Raw genomic sequence first — 16084 nt, forward strand, 5'->3', positions numbered from 1 at the left:
TTTGGTATAGCTGCTTTTTAATCCCTTTACACAGTTCTTTCAGTGGTTTGAACACACAATTAACTTACAGGTTTTTTCAGTATCTACTCATGGGATGAAGAACTGCAAGATCAAATTTATTTTTTCATATTTACCTCAAGAAGTCATCAGAGAACACTAGGCCAGTGACAAACTATTATTTAGTAAATCAAGAATATGGAAATCAGAAGAGATGCCACCATTTTCTACAAATAAACATGAAAAGGGCAAAGCTTAAAATAATGATCATATATTTGTAATTTTAGAAAAGGATCTACTAGATGTGAGATCTCCCATCGTATTTTTACAAATGTTCTTTCTTATGAGATTTTTTCATCCTGTGTTTATGTGCATTTTTAAAGTGAGAAATGGAGTTGACTTCCCTGGAGTTTGATTTTGTATACTAATTCTCAATAGACAACATCAGCATTATCATAGTTTATATGCAATTATTCTCACAGTAGGTTCTAGTTCATTAATTTTTGAGAAGCTAATACTATCAACAAGACTTTGCCTTTTTAATGGTATCATTAGAAAGAACCACTTTACTTCTTGGTTTGTTATTTCTCTAGTGGTGTAACTCCTTCATTTCAGTTCTCCTGAGTTTCATCTGTACAAACTCAATTTCTCCTGAGCAGACATCCCACAGGATTTTACTTTTGGTATGATAAGGTTCAAGTATTTCACTGATAATCTAAGTTTTCCAACATTTCAGGATCTTGAAGCAAAAATACCCCAAAACATATGTTGGTCGCCTTCCCTAGGGTACAGAGTCTCCCTCAGTTTCCTATATACCCCTCGGAGGAAGCCAGCCCCGGGTGTTCCCACCTAGCTTCAGCAATGAGCACAGCTGAGGTGAGCTTTGCTTGCTGCAAGCAGAGGTGAGGGTGATCAGCCTGTCCAAGGGCTAAATGGCTCACTGAAGCCTGCCTGCCTGGCTCCCCAGACATTGTGCTGGTCATGGAGGTACCTGAGCTTGTAAATCCATGGCATGTAAATCCTTTATTGATGAAGACATGTTGTCATTCAACACAAAGCCAAACTTAGGTATAGTCTCCCCCATTCTGCTATGCTGTACATTAGAATAAATGCTGGCATCCAAATATCTATCATGTTCATTATGAAACTAGATTAGAAATTGCATGTTGGTCGTTGGGTAATGCATAACACACGTGTTTTTGTTTATTTTTCAGATCACGTGGCTTGAAGTTCTTTAAGATGTCCATGACACCGATGTCACATCTTTTTAAATCACTGGAATATATCCTTGATCCTCCAATCTGATTCAGAGTTTTGGGAAGAAGCCTATGCAGGGCTTGACAGAGTAAAAGTCATACTGGTTTTTACCTACCTCTTTGTTGTACCAGAACTATCCATGAAATTGAGTGCTTGCAAAATCTCTTGGACACCTGGATAGTCAATAGGGGATTTTCCTTGTTTCAGAGCTTAACTAGCAATAATATTCCATACTGATGGCTTTTTATTACCAGTGTTCAAGTTCCTATTCAGTTTTCCTTATGAGAAAAGGAAGAGAAGAAGGGAAACGGGGAAGGCAAACGAGGAACAGGGGAGAGACGGAACAAAAATAAAGAGAAAGCAAGAAAGAGAAACTAAGTATTTCAATCATGGAAATATCTATTTTTGTTTATGTTTGCTGAAAGGCTGAGTGCTGGGAGAGCGCTGGCCAGAAGCCGACAGGTTATCAAATTGCAGCAAGGACATACTGAAAGATGCCAAGTAGGGAAATAAACTGTTTTAACTAAATTCATGCCCCCTGTTCCCTGTGTTTCTGACAGACTGAAGGCTTCTTGCTTGCTCAGTATTGATTAGAAAAAGACATAACCACTATTATGCTGTTTCTATATTTAAGAGATCATTTTCCTATGTCCCAGAATCAATAAACCCCAAACGAGCAGGTTATTTTTGTATGCCAACACACAGTTACTAACAGTGAAAATTAATGCTATTTTCTAGGTCATTTTTATTAGCATGTTTGGCTCAGTCTTGAGTGTTTGAATTATTGATTCCTCCCCTACTTACATAGAATTGTTTTACCCTCTTCTCCTGTACTGCTAAGTATTCCTTTCTGCAGCATCACAGAAGTCAGTGCTGTAGGCTGATAATAGAAGCCTTTGTTGAACAGAACCCAGTGGAATCATCCTGTGTACACTTTCTTGGCTCTTGGAGCACAAAGTTTAACCTGTCTGTATAAAAGCTGCCACAAAAAAAAACTGCAGAGGTCCTCTCTGTTGTTTTGGGCTTTTTTCTGCTTGAGATATAAATTTTTGTCAGGTTATGTTACAATCCCACTGCATGCTTTAACCTACTTGCACAAGGCTCACATATACATACACCCACCCCCTGTAGACCCTTTTGTATCAGTCCATCATGGGCTCTTTACTAGGGATAAATCAGGTACTGGAGCTGGCTGAAGGGTCTTACGATTTGATGCCAGAGGAGACATCCTCTTGGCTTGGGCACGCAGATCAGAGGCCTGCTCTGAGGTACTTTGGTGCTCCGTCAGAGCAGGCTCAAAGGAGCATCATGGAGAACTGGATGATTTTCAGCAGCTCTTTGAGCCGCAGGTAGATCCATAGGGAGTCTGATATGCATTTTTTTTCTGTCAGAGTACAGTTAAATAAGGATCCATAATTACTTGCTTCAGTCCTGTCACAGAGATCTGACAGACACTTATTTCTCAGTATCTACAGCTAAAATCCTTCTAGACAGAGAAAACAATATATGACTTCATGAATATTATTGGCTTGTCATAGACTCACAAGACAAATAATAGCAGTTTAATGTTGAGGTGCAGAAGATGGGTCAGCAAAAGCCTCATCACAGAGAGTCCCTAAAGCCCTATGCATGTCTCCACTCCCTTTTGAATTGCAGATAGAGATAAATTAGTAGTAAGGACTGGGATTTTGTGGAACCTACAGTAATCCTGAAGATTTTAAACTGAAAACTAACAAACCCAACCTGCAGCCCTGGGATGCAGACTTCTCCACTGCCAGAGGCCCTGGCATGGCTCAGGTCTGTGCCATCTGAAAACCAGTCCTGGGAGAAGCACTGGCCATGAACAGTGCCTAATGGATGCTGAGGATAGTACAAGATTTGAGCAGCTTGGAAACACCATTTGGTTCCCCCAGTCCAATTCACCTACCATGTCCCACGAGTACTACTACGTTGCAGGCAACTGCAGGGCAGCTGTTCATCAAGAGCTGTCTGTATGGGATGAATTCCCTGAGTTTAGTGCCTTCTAAAATTTGATTTTTTTTATGTGTTACTCCCTGTGAGAATCAGAAATGAATGTCAATGTGCAGCTATCATAGTTATTGGCATGTGGGTTCCAAGCTGCTGTGGACTTCCAAAGGCTCTTCATTTCAGGGCTCACTGGATGTTGAAATCCTCCCTGTTCACATCATATGGACCTTTATGTAGGAAGATAGTTCTCCTGCTGAAGAGAATTCAGTGGCTTGTGCTGGATGTATTGTTTCTGAGGCCAGGGCACTGTTTCCATGTCTGGCCAGAGGCTTTCTGCTCTGAAGAGAACAGCTCTCCACTGCCCTGGGGCCACATCCTCTAGGTATTTCCAAAAGGATTTAAGACCAGCCTGTAGTCAGGTAATGACCCCTGGTGCCATTCACCACTGTGGCATGTGCCCACTTGGAGCTGTGTGCCACTAAATTTCCCTGAGCTGGCCTATCTCAATGCAATGGAAACACTTCTCCATGTGCTGCTTTCTGCAGGCATCAAATAACTGAAGGACAGAGGTGACATAGGCAAACAGCTGCACCATAACAGCCATAAGGGGTTGATGCCTAGTCAATATCTTTGTATTCTCTGTTAGGATTTACCTTTTTGCCAGTAGATCATATTACATATTGTTATGTCTGCTGCCTGCTTTGAGAAAGAAATAATGTCATACCTTTTTGTGAAGCAGACAGTTGGTGGCTGTGACAACACAGTAAAGACCAAAGGCATCAGGTATTAAAGACACAACTAGGTTCTTTAAAAATAGACCAGAAAAATCCAATCATCAGTGCTCACTGTGGCTTGCCTGTTGAAGTTACCACCTAAATCATGAGCTTTTTAAGTGTTTCGTAGAATAAAATTTGGCATAGCTTCCAGTATCATTAATATTAATCAAGAGAGTAAATCAGAGTCACGACCAAGTGGAGGAGGTACTTTTCATGTGTCTTGTTATGATCTTTAGACTTGGTTGATTTGCATTGAGGTAAAAGACGAATGTGTTAGCCTGGCAATAAAAGACAAGACAGTGCTTCTTCTCTTTGAGATGTGAACATAATTTTTTATTTTTCATTCATGAGGACTTTTGTGCATTCTCTCCTTTCTTCTGTTTTCAGAAATAAGAAGAATTTTTAAATGGCAAAGCAAAAGGAATCAGTAGTTGAAAAGTTAAAAAGACAGATCATCTCTGGAAGAAATGGAGAAGGGTGCAGAAGGAGGTGGGAAGGGAAAGCTGGGACAGCTGACCACAAATTGATCAAAGGGGTATCCCAGACCATACAACACTATCCTCAGCATATAGAGCTGGGGCAAGGTGAAGGAAGTGGAGAACAGTTGGAGAGCTGGCATTTGTCTTCCCCTGTCACCGTTACCCATGATGTATCCCTGCTTCTCTGTCACAGAAAGATGGCTGAACACCTGCCTGCCCATGGGAAGTGGTGAGTGAATCCTTTGTTTTGCTTTGCATCTGTGCACCACCTTTGCTTTTCCTATTAAACTGTCTTTATCTCAATCCATGAGCTTTCTTACTTTTACTCTTCTGATTTTCTCTCCACTCATGATCAGGCAGTGAATGAACAGCTGTGTGGGGCTTAAATCACTGCTGGCTGGGGTTAAATCACAACATATATCTACTAGAACAGAAAATGTTGCCTGAAAAATAGTCTCCTTAGTTATCTCTTGCTTCCAAAAGTGCTGAAATGCTCTCTGCTACTGATTTTCGATCTTTCTATCTGCATCACCTAAAATCAGAGCAAATCATCCAGAAAAGGTCCTTAACTCCAGCAATAGCCACAAGAAGGCAGGGCAGGGATACACAGGACTTCATTCTATCCACACCTTTACTGTCACAGATTATCATGTCACTGTTATGAAATTAGAAAGCTCCAATTCAAAAGACAGTTATAATACTTTGAGTAACATTAATACATTTATTTAATTGTCATTTACTTTTCATTCATAAAAAGGACAAAGCACAGTCCTGTTCTACTCATTTGAAAAGAAAAGATAAAAAGGAACTAAAAAACCAGTTCAATATTCATCAGTATCAAATAATAGCAATATCAATTTTCCTGAAATATAAAGAAACAACAAATATGTCTATCTATATAAACTTTAATTAAGAACCTTGCATTTTAAAGCAGATGATACATTAGTTAGTTTTTCTTGACAATTTCAACAATTTGAAGCTGAAGGTCCCAGTCAAATTTACACAATTACGTGAAACAGAAAAGTCTCGAAATATCTGATCAGTATGTGACACCTACTTCATCCATTTGCTGATTTAAAAAAAGAGAAGTGGCTTTCCTTCCCAGGTCATTTCCATGCAAAAATGAAACAGTTTTTGCTTTTTACACCATGTATTAGAAAAGTAAAAGGTAATCATGCATTTGGCAAAAGATGTACGTGTGGTTGTATATTATATAAAAATGAGTCATACTGCAAAAGAACAAAACCAAATGAAACACAATAAAACACTTTTTTTTTGTACAGAAGGCTTATAGCATATAAGTTTCTTATGTATGAAGACAGCTCATTTCTCTTTCAAATAATTATACAGTTTATGAAACTCAGTAGTGTTTGACACTTTGACATTCCTCAATGGGGAGTTATCACTTTTGCCTATTTAAAAAATTTTCATCTTGTAACAAATAGTTAAAATTAAACTAAAACCATATTATTGATATTTATTAATGAAGACTCTACACTTTTACATGTAAATATATAGTACAAAATTATACAAATGAAAGAAAGGGGTGTAAATTATTAATAGACCTATCCTTGCTTCATGTAAATATTATTACGGACCTCTACAGTATCAGTTCTAAAAAGATAAAGTCTATTTCTAAGTAGCTAGCAAGGTTGTGCTAATAAAATATGATTCAAAGCTTATAATTCTTGAAGCATTAGACATTGCACTATTACTTGAGCCAGCTGATTCAACATCACCATGTTTCTTCCTCATTCACACTCAAACTAATTCCCAGCACACCGTGGAAAATGAAAGGAATGTGCATTTCTTTAACAACTTAAAAATCCCCAAACAAACCAACAAAGAAACCCAGCACTGAAACACTCTAGACACAGTCAGAACAAAAACATTCTCTATCTCTAATAGAGTTCCCATTTTGAAAAGGCCGTAGTAAACATGTAGCTTTGACTAACAGTTGGGATCTGACTTTCACGTACTAACACACAGTTGGATCATCCAGTACTCTGTCAATAGAGAAATGGTCTCAGAACTTTAAAACTCTTATTTACAACACTATGAACATTAGAATAATATCAAGTTCTTGAAAAAGCATATAGTTCTCCCAAATGTATGCCTTCATTACAGGAAGGTAACACCTGGTGTCTGCAGCATAAAAATGTAAATATAATAATTTTTTTTTACTGTGCTACTCTGCTTTGCCATTTATCGTATATCTTTTTTTCTTTTTTTATATTTTAAATCTTTTCACTTTAAAAAATAACATACGTTTCCTACCATTTCATGGTCCACTTGGCTGATCTTAGCATGGACTTCATCTCCAAACTCCTAAGTGTTATATTGCTACCTTAATAATAACAATAGGAATAAGACTAAATCAAAACCAGTACATTACGCTGCTTCCCTGAAAGCTGACATTTGACTCCCAAAACCAGCAACAATCACCTTAACAGAATTTTTCAACAGAATTCTTTTGAGAAAAGAATATAACAAATCTTAGTTCAGTGAAGCACAGATAAATTCCTTTAAGCTGAGCATGCTATCCATTTTTTGGGTGTTCTGAATATACTTAAAACAAAAAAAATCCTTATCACTGACTTTTATTTCAATTCCTTCAAATTCTATCCAATAACCTCAAGAAATATAGCTCTAAATAATGAAATGTTTTTGCTTTGACTGTCTCTCTAAAAACCAGTAATCTCAATGAATGATGACGGGGCTATTCAAAAATATGCAGTACACGAAACATATAGGATAGTACAGACAGACGTAGTACTCTTACATTTATCACATACAATCAACATTTCAATCTCTATTATATTTCACAATTTGTTATTCAAGTTAAAGCACCTACGTATGGTGATTTTACTTTCACTGTACAGCCTATGTTATTGGGTTTTAACACTGTAACTTGCCCCATTGGACCGAATCATGCAACTGTCACAGATCAGCATAAGTGTTTTATAAGGCATATTGGAACAAGTTAAAAATATTTCTTAGCCGTTCAAAAGTTGATTTACTTCATGAAGGAGTTCCTGGATGCCTCAGTCCTCTTAAAGTTCATAGGAAATCGGTAGGGTAATTCTTTTTAAAGTGTAATTTATTTGGCTTAGGATGGTGCCACAGGAATCAAAAAGAATCGTGGTCCTCATCTTCATAGGGAGTCCTTTGTGTTAGGTGGAGGACAAGGTGAATCCAGCTACATTCAGAATCCCGAGCAGGCAAGGACACCCAGGGCAGGCACCACTAGGACCAGGAGCAGGGTTGGTACTCCAACAGCGGCACCTGTGCATCAAACAGAAAACAACACAATTTGGTCAACACAATAACCCACTTCAGCACTACTTGCAGCAGGGGAATAACCCTGAAGTCCACAGAATATGGAGGCTGGAAACCAGCTGGCACATCTCAGCACAGCCCCTACCTGTATGGACAATCTGAAATGGACAAAGAGACTTGCTACGGTACAGCAGAAGACTCACTCTTTTCTTCTGCAAGAGCTGCATGTTTATGCAGCAAGTTTATACAAGAAACAAGGCCATTCAGAACACATCAGTATATTTTGATTTGGCCAGTCTGACAAACCAGGAGGTTATTATACCAGGAGGCAAAAGGTCAAAATAAATATTTAAGCATGTGAAAACAAAATTAATGGAGTCTTTGAAATGTGACAAAGCAAAGAGACACCTTTGAAAATGTTAATGCTCATATGAAGAGCAATAATCTGAGAGATGTCAAAGAGCCTGGTCCATTTGTTTACCTGCCAGATTACAAAGTCCAGATGGCTGACTTCTAGCAGTGTGGCATTTATGTCTGTTAAAGCCACAAGGCTATTTCTTAAACAAATATTTTAAGACATAAAATATTAATCTACAGCTTACAAACGTTACATTACTCGCTCTGGCAAACAGAAATAAGAATTGCTATTGTTAAGCAGTTTGTGTTGTGGTGGTCCAGCTCCCTGTTAAGAAGCATCTATGTGAGAAAATAACCCAGCCAAGCTGTGCCTGGCTGTCAGTCTTGGAGATGGGCCAAAGCAGCCTGAGAACTGGCTATTCTTTCATCCCAGAGAGGGTTTGTCTATATCGGGATGGTAGACGGGCAGTGCAGGACACAGTTTACTGCTCGGCTTGAACACTAAGCACTGAAGTGCTCGGAGCTGGTGCTGACAGCCCTGAGGCATTGCTGAACAGGCCCACTGGACAGCTCTCCAGAAAATGTTAAACGAAGAAAAACCAGACTGAGAAGGTGTCATGGGTTGAAATAGTATCTCTCTGCTAGGACCTTGGAACTCTATGGAAAGGACAGGGACCTATGGGGCGGGGAGGGGGGGGCAGACTTTGGATTTCACATGCAGTTCTCACCATTCAGAAAACACAAGACGACTTTTGCTAATACCCATATAAAAGCTGAAGCTGGGTTGGAGACATCCTCTTTCTCCCCCGTCTGGTGAGCAGGTAACAGGTGGGCAGCTGAGGGGAGCCCGGCTCAGGCCCTGGCTGCCCTCAGGGTGGCTGGTCCAGCTGGGATCCGGGAGCCGCTCCCCGCGGAGGGGACAGGGCTGCAGACGAGGCAGGGCCGGGGCTGCGGCGGGGATCGGGGCTGGGCTGTGGCAGGACCGTGCCCTGGTCCCCCTGTCTGCCGGCACCCTTGGCCCAGGGGGAGGATGGGATCTCTCCCTCCCCCACTCTACTCTGGGCTTTACAGAGCGGCTGCCATCGGCTGGAGCCATCAGATGGAGGGGTGTAAGACAAGGTGTCCACCAGCCTCCCCCCACAGCATGGCCTTGGAACCGCAGAGGTCACCGGCCTGGACAAGCTTTAACTCTTTTCCTGACACAGATTGAGACTATAACCTTTCTCGGAGATGAGCGAAAAGGCCAAGTTAGAGACATGTGAAGGGACAATATGGAGATCTCAAAGTCAGTGAAGGAAGAGTGACTTTTTAAGTGATAGAGATGATGAGTTGCCTAGGTTCTAGGCTGAAAATCTCCTATGGATTTTGGTAACAGGATAATCTTTTAAATTGTGGACAGTATTGTGATAAATGTGGCATTGGGTAAAAATTCGTTATAAAAGAATATAGCAATATATGTTAGATTGGTGTTAATATAAAATATGAAAAGGGTATAGTCCGTAGAAACTTTTCCCCAGCCAGGTTTCCACCGTCCCCAGTCCTGGGACAAAAGAACAGGACAAGGACCATTACGAGAAACAAAGACACTAGCCAACCCAGATAAGAATCGGCATCACACCCACATAGAGAAATTCCTCTCTGAACAAAAAAGAGAATTCTCCACCAAGGAATACACATTGAAATAAACATGGACCAGGCGAGCTCCATCCGCATGTGAAAAGGATCTTCCCGGAATACAGTCTGCAGAGTCCGACAAATCCGGGAAGCCCATCCGAAAATTATTTGGACTATTTGCTGGACTATCCTGGGCACCTGTTTCGCCTTGGGACACGAAAACCCCTATAAAACCCCAAGCTGCGACCTGCTCCGTGTGGATTTGGGAAAAACCGTGCCTTGGAGTGCGGTCCCCTCATCCACCCAGCGCTGTGCTGCAAATCCTATTTGTGGTTTTCTCTCTTTATCAGTGATTGGGATTGTTTTATTAATAAATTGCTTCTTTGTTAATCCGATTTTTGCCGTTGCATTTATAACAGTATAAACTGGGGAGATGTTTTGTGGATTTGAGCAAAGGTATCTGATGAACTGAGTGAATATTTTTGTGGCCCCATGAGAGGTTGAATATAGAGAGATGAGAAGAAGCCCTCTGCCAGTGAAGAAGTGAGAAAACTATCTCTGTTCCTTGAATTGAAAAAGATCCTTTGTTTTTTTGAAACAGCTCATTTTTAAAAGGTACCACCCCAGTTTGTGAAATCCATGGCCCATGGGTAGTCATGGGAAAGGCTACGTGATATGGGAAGCTCCACAGATGCAGATTCTCTGAGCAGGCTGCTTTCGTGTGAAAGTTACCAAACCACAGGAGTAACTTCTCTTTCTCAAAGGCTGAATGAAAGACTGTGTTATAAGTGGTACTGACCTGGAGTTCTGAGTTTTGCCTCTTTACAAACTGTTCATTTTCTGCAAACAATGTAGTGAGAAGGTTGGTTTTAGAAATTAATTTGTGTTGGGGTTTTTTTTGTCTTTTCTTATTTTTCTCCTCTTAGTGTATGTTAATAAAATCTATCTGGTTTTGCTTCTAAGTTTAGCCTGCTTTTGCCTTTTTCTCCCAAAATCCTATCTTTCACTTAGCAAACAAATTCAGCAAATGTAAAACCTCCACATAAATGGTGCCGTGACTCGGATAAGCAAACCTAAACCACAACAGAAAGTAATACACAAACTGAACCACAGCGATTTCAGCAGGCCTGAACACAAGCACAGCATGACAAACTACGAAAGTACAGGGGTATATTCACCTTATTTTTTAGTGATTTATGAGGCACATTAATATTTAGTTTTTATTCCTAAGTATCAAAGTAGAGGTTCTTAATGAATGAAGCCATAGGGGGAAAAAAATCAGGTTTTGTGTTTAAGAATATCCACAGAAAATGTATTCTGCTTTTGTCAAACCAAGATAATGCAGTTGGAAAGACACAAATATTTTGAACACTTCTAATAGAGGAAAACGAGACAAAAATGTTGCTGAGTGAAGTTGAATGATATGCAAGTATGAGGAAACATCTGTTTGCATGTTGCTATTCTACAAAGAGAAAGGAATAATAAATCTTCCCCTGAGATGTGCTTACTAGCTCCAGAATAGTTAGCAATTCACCTCATTATAACAGTTCCTTAAAGGGTTTAAGCACTGTTGCAGAGATGTATTTACCAGCTTTCTTAAATAAACCAAGTCCTACCCTCGGACAGCACATTAAGAGAACATTAGCAGGATAAATGCACATTAAACAGATCATCTTTTTCATTCTTGTTAGATTACTGACCTGACCTAAATGTAAGGATCCGTACGGGATACATTACTGGAAACAGTATTCGCCATTGCATGACGGCCAGTACACTCCTGTGGCTCATGAATGAAAGAAAAGTTTTGCCTAAGAACAGACTACAAGATTTAATTCCGTGCAGTAATGCAATTGTGATCTGTCAGTTTTAGCAACCTTTAAAAGCTAGAGAAATGCCAGATAAAGACTTAATAGATGTGTACAAATAAAAATATGGATGTAAATTAAAAGAGAAGGATTATTAAAATCCCTCTGAAGTCTGGCCAGGTATGAGCTGGATATATGTAGTGCCTGAAGATTCTTTCTCTCCTCAGTGTTATAATGTATTATCTCTCCTCTCAAGTAGCATTTTATGTATCCACAGTGCAAGCAATTGCAAACTAAAGCCATCAAAGTAAGTGTCAAAACCAAATCAGCATCACACGACCCAACAACCACTCTAATGAACCATGTGTGAATTTACTATCAAGAGTTCTCATTTCTTTTAAATAAACAAAACACATGTCCTTAAATTTGACTGGGGGTTTTGTGGTTTGTGGGGGTTTTTTTGTGGGTTTTGGGGTTTTTTTGTTTGGTTTTGTTTTTGGTGTTTCTTTCCTTCTTTAATTTTTTTTCCTTTCTGGTTTTTTTTTTTTTTTTTTTTTTTTTTTTTTTTTTTTTTTTTCAGTCCCAAGCAAAAATAGTGAAATCTTGCACAGGCTTTACTGCCATCTGGTAAAGAATTCCTGTTGTTGATGAAGTTTATGACTAAACTATCTGTAGAAACATGTAGTCAGAACGTAGTTTAACATCAAATAAAATCTGTATGCGATGCATGCAGTTAACCTAACTTTTCTCTGTCTCCTATTCTCAGGAGCCTTTTTCACACAAGTGGTTGTTTATCTGTCTGAGTAAATGAAAAGAACTGCTGGATGGCTTCTCCTTCAGCAAGACCTTTATGTACCACAGGAATTCCTTGTGAAGCCCCGCTAGTCCACAGCGTTCTATTAGTATTTTAAATTCTCTGTTGCCATCTCAATCACATAACATCCAGGACGAAGCTTTTACACTTCTGAAAGGAGATCCTAAATTTTACTGACATCTTGAACAGCATGCAACAGTCTTCCAAATATACTCAAAAGAAATGAAATCAATGCCTAAATGAGACAGGCATTAAAACAGTGATGTATTTTCTAAGCCTTTGTGATAATTTGTTACATCATTATTTTCTTTAAATGTTACTTATCTTTATAGAAGTATATTGATACTTTTGTATATTGATACAAAATCTTGATCTTTTTGGCCCTTTTCCCAACTGTCTTTTCAGATTGGATGGTGAAAAAAAAATGGATCTTTGAGCTCTCCCAGATCACACCAAGCTGCAACCTCCCTCTGAGTGTGGCGTCTCAGAGCCAGCAAACTCTCAAGTTTACTATGCTCAGAGGACTGCTGATGAATGCCAACAACAGAGCCTGGGCTGATAATCCCATTCCTTGAGGCTGAACCCTTTGCCTGTTGAGAAGATGCAAATGCATTCAACACGAGCTCTTCACTGAACTCAACGGGAATTACTCACATACTGCTTTAGGTCTGTGCATGTGAGTGTGACTATGCCATAGCAAATGTACTGTGAATGTTGCTCTCTTAGATTTGTACGTACATTAGATTCATAAGTCAAGCCTATAAAAGAGTTACTGATGTGCTTACAGTAAATTCTACAGAATCCTTTCTTAAATTGTTCAAGTTAGGCTATTGATGAAGTGGTGCTAAAACCTTTAGGCCTAAACTGTTGCTCAAGTTCAAGGCTAAGTTTGGTAAGGAGATCCCCTTGAAACCTTTTGACACAACTGGAGAGTCTCCCTTATTCTTTTTCATCTGCACCCTTTGCCATCTATACCTTTTTTCATTCCCTGCCTCCATGTAGATAATTTTAGGTTGATTTTAATTTTAGACTGATTCATTTTAGATTTTGTTCTGGTTTTTCTCTATGTGTTTTGTCCATTTAGTAAGTAGAAGAGGAACCTTGCCAACAAACTTTGCCATGGTTTCATTTTTACATTAAATCTGCCTTTGCTGATACCTTTGCTGGTGATTCTTTGAACAACCTGAAAACTCATTCATGACAGTCTGCCTTTGTGTATGTCTTGCAAAACAGATTTCTTTTTTTCTGAAAGAATGACCAAACTCATACACATTTTCCTGTAAATAATACTCTCCTTTTGGTCCAGGATCCAAGGATGTATATTCCATTTGGCTGTCTTGTTTTTATCTCTTTTTTACTATATAAAAGGTTAATTGCAAAGTCTTCTCATATTTTCTTTCTCCTTATGTCTAAATTTGTCCACTACTGTGCAAAAAAAAATAGGTCACCTGAAAAAAATGAAGGGATTTTTACTTGTTCCAATCATTAGTTTCTTCATCAACTGTTAGGCTTCATTTGTATCTGTTTTCTCAATGTTTTCATATTTACTTAGGTAGAACAGAAAAACAGAAATGGGGGACAATAATAATTCTTTTGGTTAAACTAAACTGCATAAAATAAAGAAGTGGTTTTGTTACTCCTTCAACTGACTATTGAAAAGAAATTGCTCTTGTCCCAGTTGGAAATACTGTCTTCATGAAAGACTACTGCAAAAGAAATAGGTAGTATCAGCTGACATGATTTAAATTCTATTATCCCTATTCATGATAAATGGAAAAATAACTGAACTAATTATAATATACTTATCTTGCATCACTGGCATCATTACTAAATCATGCATCCAACTTTCCCTTGTCTAGGAAACCTTTGTTTGTGCACGAGGAAATTTTCCTCTTGCTGTGCCATAAACCTTTCAAGAAAGGCACTATGGAGTGATTCACAACTCTGTGATTTACTGTTTTTGCAGCAGAGTAGAGGTATGGGATAGAAACAAAGCTGTCTGTCCATCTGCCCATGCTTTGTGCTGTGCTAAGATTTGCTCTGCATCTGGGGGACAGCTTCAACTATCCTAAAAAAAGCGTATTTGAATTGCTGGTGATGATCTGGGTGGTTTTTCCACCCTATGATGTTAGTCTATCCTCTCATACTTGAAAATTCAAACTCAAGGAAGTGTTTTGCTCTGGCAATAGCACCTGGAACCTCGGCATTGTCAGCAGGCAGCAGCTGGGGCTTCTTCTTCATTGACTCTAGCCCTGCCACAGACCTGGGCTGCCAACATAAAAAGATGACCTGAACTCCAAGAAAAATCAGAAAATGTTCAGTCATTGGGTTATTACTTAGCTGCCAATACACAATATGTTATTTCTCAAACACCTCTTCCCCTTCACACATACAGAATTCATTACAGATTCTTTTGCATGAAGAGTAAAGTAGAAGACCACTGGTAACATTTTTTTATAGAAGTTACTCTTCTAAAGTTGTGCATGCAACAAATAAAAGCATGAGGATATTCTCCTGTAACCCAGGCAGAGGATCTTCTTTGGTCAGCTGGCATGTCTGGAGATTTTTGAGTGAGGTCTAATTCTGATTACACTCCTCCTTGTTCAAAAAAATGGGATTTGTGAATTTTTCTTAAAAATAAATTCAGCCCAACTATGTACCAGATGCGTCAGTCTTTTTGACTTGAAAATAGTCCACATTAAAAAACCACATGGTGTAATGGGCAAGAAACTCTTCAGGTGCAAAATGGTGGCACAGCCTCCCTCCCTTTACTCCTTGAATACTGCAGCACCACAAGGAATGATCAGTGGGAACAAGCAGCGCCTAGAGCTGGACAGCAACATGAAAAATACACAGACAATGAAAATAATGGACTTGGGAGCATCAAAGAAAATAAATTATTCGAACGGGACAGATCAGCTTCAATTTGGCCTTGCTCTTCAGCAAGGAGGAAAAAATCTTAAATTGGGCATTAAAGTCACTGCAGAATGGAAGAAAAGAATCAGGGATTATCACAGGATAGTGCAGACTAAAAAAACATAACTAGATATGAAAATATTCCCACTATCTGTCCAACATTTCAGTTTGGATAGAAGAAAAAGAGAAAAAAATGGAATTAATGGGAATATGGCTTTTCAAGAAAACGCTTGTTCCATCACTGAGTGTGTTGTAATACATGGATTTGTCACTTTATTCAATCAAACTAAGGCTTGGATGGAGGTAATACCAATAAAATAGAATTGTCATGAAATGAAATGTCATGATGAAGAAAAATCAAGAAAAATACGAAATAACAAAAAATGTTGTTTTAAGCATATGTATGTACCTGGTTAGAGGGCATTCTGAGTATTTTCTACATAACTTTTGAATCGCGAGACAACAGCAAATGCATTTTGAAAATTACTCTTCTTTTAGAGGAGAGCTCTTTAGGAAATGTACTTTTAATTTAGTAGAAGCTTTTTGCTATATTCTTGTACCAGATGCATAAGAAGTTCCAAGGTGAGTAACAAAGGACTGTCATCCTCCAGCTCGATAGAGTCTTTTTTCTTCAGTATTATTTGTGATTTTTACCTGTGTTTTCTTTCTATTATTACTATAACAATCTTTGCAACAGATGGATGTTTTCAAACCACAATCAAAAAATTGTGACTATACCACATGAAAATGGAATGACCATCGGACTTACTTGACCCTAATATGTGCAACAAACATTTGTTCTCTTTTAAATAGTAATTGAAA

At 38.8% G+C, this 16084-nt stretch overlaps 1 protein-coding gene across 1 annotated transcript in view; it reads right to left on the reverse strand.

Annotated features, from left to right (window-relative positions):
• Positions 1-5184: 5184 nt before the first annotated feature.
• Positions 5185-16084, reverse strand: part of CNTN1 (contactin 1) — a 133469-nt gene continuing 122569 nt past the window's right edge. The window contains exon 23 of the mRNA XM_083859970.1: positions 5185-7762. Within this exon, the coding sequence (XP_083716096.1) occupies positions 7683-7762 (80 nt within the window). The 3' untranslated portion in view covers positions 5185-7682. The remainder of the gene's footprint in view (positions 7763-16084) is intronic.

Source organism: Zosterops lateralis (assembly GCF_965231275.1).
Source record: "Zosterops lateralis genome assembly, chromosome: 4".
Classification (NCBI taxonomy): Eukaryota; Metazoa; Chordata; class Aves; order Passeriformes; family Zosteropidae; genus Zosterops; species Zosterops lateralis.